Here is a 4,892-nt window from a genome sequence, read left to right on the forward strand (position 1 = left end):
ACAAAATGTCGAAACCCTTAACTGGGATATATTAGTTAAAACAGAACAAAGAGAGACCAGAGCACCAAAAAAAACTAAAACCAAACTCCACGTCCTTAGGAACAGAAAAAGACCAGAAGCTGGGCCTGGGGCTTCCAAAATCTCTGCCTTGTGTTTATCCAGCTGAGCTTTATGGTCTTTAAGGTCTTTGAACTTATGCTTCAAGTCATGCAGGTGTTGTTGCGTCATTTCACACACCCGGACACATTTATTCTTACTTTCTTTTACTTCATCAAGTTTCTTCTCCAACCAATCCAACTTAAACCCTAAACTTGTCATGTATACCAGAGCAGCTTCTGTNCAGTCCACCTGAGAACAAGATTAACGTAAAAACTACAAACCATACTTAATATGAAAGAGATATATTGGAGTTACAATGGAGATAATNCATCCTTGGATTGTTCCTCAGGTCCTTTGAAGAGCATCTTGATGAGGCTTAGGAGGAGATTCATGTATGATGTCCTCAGACTTTGGTTCTTTGTACGGCTTTCTAATGCAGTCGCTGGGTGTTCTTCAAAGATAAGCCTCGCTAAACCCACCTTTGAGTAAAAAGAAGGTGTGATCAAAACCAAAACCAATAGGACACAAACCTCACCCTAATCAAATTTCAAAGTTCAAACAGAAACAATTTTCCAAAAAAAAAATACCACATATTGCGCCTTCAAATCAACAAAAAGCAGCTGATGGTGAAGTGTATTGAGCTTGGAATTTCTAAAACTTAAGCGAAGTTTGAATCTTTCTCAAGTATTCTTACGTACCTGTGAAGGAAGAACTTGAAACCCATTGATATCCACCAAATCTCCTGGGATGTCCTCGTCATCATCATTGTGCTTCATCGTTTTCAGAGGTTTGGTTGCCTCCTTAGATTCCTCTGGTACATCTAATTTGCCAATAACTTCAAGAACATATAACTCAACAACAATCTTGAGTTCATCGTTCAAAAGATATCCACCATCTATGTCATGAAGGCAAATCATGGATGTAAAACCCCAGTCTGGTGCCTTCTGGTCTAGCCAGTTTCTTGCTACTGCGAAAGATACATAGTCAAAACAAGCACTACCCAACACAAGTCCTACGACTAAAAGAGGAAAAAGTTATCGGAAGAATCACCTTTCACTAGTGAGAGATTCTCATGAAATTGGTTTACTAGAGTAAACGTAAAAAATACGTTCCTTCTACACTCAGAAGGCAATAATTCATAATCAGCAACTATCAGATACAGAGAAAAATTATTAGGGCTGTTATTTCCCTCGGGAAAGGCCAGGAGACGCCTGCAAGCAAAAACCAACATTAAACTACAAGTCTACAATGGATGTGACTCACATTAATTGATGGCGTAAAACTTTTCTTTTCTTACCACTTGCAGCCGCTGATCACAAATTCGTCTGAATAGATTTTCTCAGATTGCAAAGTGGAAAAATTCTTAATCACCCAAGTAAACTTTCTATCAACTTCATTCCCCATTGAAGGCTCCTTTTGCAACCAAACTACCAAAACATGAAGAAGAGCTTATTAAGCCCTAGAATCTCGAGCAACAAATCCAAAACAGAGATTTACAGTTTCCTTGAGGAATCGATCGAATCGTAACACTCTTAGACATCAATTTATAGAAGTAATAACGAACATAGTGCAGGATCAAATCAAAGACTAGAAAGATCAATGGTTCAGGATTTACCAGGAATTATAATAGGACTGATTTCGAGTAGGCAGGCACACGAGGATTGCAAATTGCTAAAGGAACTCTTAGGGTTTACTGTTGGTGGCGGTTCCTTTATATTATAATCACAAGCCACCTACCTAGTCAATCATTTACAAAAAAACTTTAAGTAAAGAAAAATAAGGCAATCCTAATTTTTTCTAATTAAACATATCCTTGTTAAAAAAAAATAAAAAAAAAATCCTTATCTTTTAAAACCATGCATGATTTTCAAGTTTAATCTTATTAGCGAACAGAGACTAGAGAACACCTAAAAAGAAAAAACCAAACATCAAGTTCCAGGAACAAACGTCATCAAACAACATCATTAAAAGATATATCAGGAGATGTGGCCTTCTTAATCTCTGCCCTCTCTTTTTCCAGCTGTTGACCTACGCTTGTGTACTTATTCATCAAGTCTTGCAGCTGTTGCTCCAGTTCAGTCACCCGGTCACATCTCTTATTGTTTTCTTTCACTTCAACAAGTTTCTTTTCCAGCCAATTTAACTTAAACCCAACACTTTTCATGTATGCCAGAGCAGCTTCTGCATCGGACAGATCATCAGTGGATTGATCCTGAGCCCTTTTGTAGAGCATCTTGATTAGGGTGAAGAGGACATTAATGTATGATGTTCTCAGATCTTGGTTCTTTGTACAGCATTCTACTGCTGTGTCTGGGTGTTTTCCAAAGATGCGCCTCACAAAACCCACCTGCGAGTAAAGGATGAATAAAGTAAAACCCATTGAGTAAACTGAAGGGTATAGTAAGTTCAGTTTTAAAGTTGCATCTTTCTTATTATCTTACCTGTGAAGGAAGAACTTGAAACCCATTGACATACACCAAATTTGCCTTACTAGACATCGCACCATCATCATTTGGCTTTACGGTTCTTACCAGTGTCGTTGCCACCTCGTCCTTAGATCCATCAAATAAGGGATCAGTTTCATGAACATTGATCCGAACAACAACTTCGACTTCTCCATCCACCAGAAACCCAGATTGTTTGTCCGTAAGTTGGCTAAGGGGAAGCATGGATATACCCTTGCTTCGTTCCTTCTTATGAAACCAGTGTGTTAGTCCTGAAAAGTTACGAAACATGAATAAAACTTTATTCAAAACAAGTATTTTCAACAAAAACAATATATAGATCAATCTTGCAGCACAAGTAATCACCTATCTCTTTTGAGAGTTTCTTGGAGAAATAATTGACTACAGTAAAGGAAAACTTCACGGCCCTTTTCCATTGAGACGGAAAGGATCCACAATCAAGAAGTTCCAGATCCAAACAAAACCACTGATTACCATTTTTTCCCTTGGGATAGGCCAGAATTTGCCTGCAAAGCAAAAAAAAACAAACTATGGATGGCCTCGCAAAGCTATATTGAAAAGGAAACATTAATAGATGATAACTTGTTATCTTCTTACCATTTGTAGCCAGCCATCAAGATTATATTTGAATAAATGGTCTGGCAGCTCACAGAGGATAAATTCTTGATTAACCATGTGTATTTGTTATCGACTTGATTCCCCATTAGTGAAGACTCCTTGCAATCAAACTATACCTGAACATGAAGATGAGAAATAAAAATCGAACCACAATAAAGGTAAGATTTAACAAGTTCTCAAAGACTAGAAAAATCTATGGGTAAGGGTTTTTACCAAGAAGAGGAATGCGAGTGTTAAGGGTTCCCAGGGTTTAAAACTGTTGCTGCTTTATAAAATTGCAACAAATCCTCCTAAAAACAAGGTCAAACTACCTGTTTATAGGTTTGATTTAGCAATTAATTGTTGATTTATGTATATTTTAATCACCCGATTTAAATTTTACCCGATCGTTTAAACTTAAACAATCACCAGTTTCTGGTTCTGCATCGTCTTGGTTGGACTTGGAGTTCTCTGACTTTCTTGTTCTTTCCTTTTCTTCACGTAAACTTCCCCAAAGCTTTGTTTTTAACCAATCCAACTTAAACCCTACAACTTCAAGGTCGAAAAGCGTGTTGTCTGCTTCATCTAGTTCTTCATCATGTAAGCTCATGAGGCGATCAGACAAAACATATACTCGAATTTGGTAACTTAACTTATCTAGAAATACTCTTTAGTCTGTTCAAAGTTCAGACACCCAAGACATATACTTATTCTGTTATTCATCAAGAAACAAATTGCGCTAAAGAAAACCGAGACAATCATCAACCACAAAATACCACATAAATGTGGCAACCTCTAACTCACATATTAGTCATTTTAGCTTCTTAAGTAAAAGCAGAGGACTCTTATTTACGAACATAGAGACCATAACACCAAATAAAAAACAAAACAAAACTTCAAATTCCTAAGAACTTGAAGTCATCAAACTATATCAATGAAAGATAGATCATGAGCTGTCTTCTTGATCTCTGCCCTCTCCTTCTCCAGCTGGTTTCTTACGTCTGTGTACTTATCCATCATGTCTTGCCGCTGCTGCTCCAGTTTAGTCAATCGGGCACATTTCTTCTTGTTCTCTTTCACTTCATCAAGTTTCTTCTCCAACCAATCCAACTTAAACCCAACACTTTTCAGGTATGTCAGAGCACCTTCAAAATCAGACACATCATAACTGGAGTCTTCATATGGAACTTTGAAGAACCTCTTGGTTAGATCGAGGAGGACTTTCGTATGAAATCTTCTCATATATTCGTTCTTCGTACGGTACTTCTTTGCAGTCTTTGGGTGTAATTCAAAGATACGCCTCGCCAAATCCACCTGCTTAGTAACAAAAAAAGGGATGAGTAGAGTAAAACTCATATCTATACATTCAGCAATAAGAAGTTTCCAACAAAAAGAAAACCACATCTTGTCCCAAATCGGACAAAAAGCAGCAATGATGAAAGTAAAGCGAAAAGTACTGATCTTACCTCTGAAGGAATAACTTGTAACCCATTGACATCCACCAAATCTATTGGTTCTTCAGGCCTATTCAAAGGTTTCTTGGCCTTTAGAGATCCATCTGATACACTAAGAACATCTATCACAACAACAATCTCGAGTTCATCGTTCACAAGAAATCCAGCATCTTTTGCATGAAGCTTGCTAAGGCGAATCATAGATATAGAACACTTTGGTTTATTATGATCAAAAAAGAAGCCTGCTGCTGTAAACTCACACAATATACAACTTCAG

The 4,892-nt window shown here is 37.4% G+C and overlaps 3 protein-coding genes across 3 annotated transcripts in view; all 3 read right to left on the reverse strand.

Moving 5' to 3' along the window:
* On the reverse strand, positions 315-1,016 carry LOC104784143 (MATH domain and coiled-coil domain-containing protein At3g44790-like). Its single transcript, XM_019244189.1, has 3 exons — positions 798-1,016; positions 415-635; positions 315-348 (listed from the first exon to the last, which is right to left on the reverse strand). Exons 1-3 carry the CDS (start codon positions 1,014-1,016, stop codon positions 315-317), a joined length of 474 nt encoding a protein of 157 aa, XP_019099734.1.
* Positions 2,002-3,268, reverse strand: LOC104781741 (MATH domain and coiled-coil domain-containing protein At3g58240-like). Its single transcript, XM_010506479.2, has 4 exons — positions 3,162-3,268; positions 2,910-3,070; positions 2,541-2,815; positions 2,002-2,446 (listed from the first exon to the last, which is right to left on the reverse strand). The coding sequence occupies exons 1-4, from the start codon at positions 3,266-3,268 to the stop codon at positions 2,051-2,053; spliced, it is 939 nt and encodes a 312-aa protein (XP_010504781.1). The 3' UTR covers positions 2,002-2,050.
* Positions 4,083-4,892, reverse strand: part of LOC104781742 (MATH domain and coiled-coil domain-containing protein At3g58240-like) — a 1,283-nt gene continuing 473 nt past the window's right edge. Inside the window, exons 3-4 of the mRNA XM_010506480.2 lie at positions 4,628-4,863; positions 4,083-4,475 (exon numbers count right to left, since the gene is read on the reverse strand). Coding sequence (XP_010504782.1) covers positions 4,083-4,475; positions 4,628-4,863 — 629 coding nt within the window. The remainder of the gene's footprint in view (positions 4,476-4,627; positions 4,864-4,892) is intronic.

This window comes from Camelina sativa, chromosome 4 (genome assembly GCF_000633955.1).
Source record: "Camelina sativa cultivar DH55 chromosome 4, Cs, whole genome shotgun sequence".
In the NCBI taxonomy this organism is placed as follows: Eukaryota; Viridiplantae; Streptophyta; class Magnoliopsida; order Brassicales; family Brassicaceae; genus Camelina; species Camelina sativa.

Bases quoted from the DNA above. Each gene is read 5' to 3' on its own strand.
- LOC104781741 (XM_010506479.2), bottom strand. From the start codon at position 3,268: ATGGGGAATCAAGTCGATAACAAATACACATGGTTAATCAAGAATTTA. The intron at 3,071-3,161 runs GTAAGAAGATAA...TTTGCTTTGCAG, and splicing joins TTGATGGCTGGCTACAAATG to GCAAATTCTGGCCTATCCCA. The intron at 2,816-2,909 runs GTGATTACTTGT...GTAACTTTTCAG, and splicing joins GAAACTCTCAAAAGAGATAG to GACTAACACACTGGTTTCAT.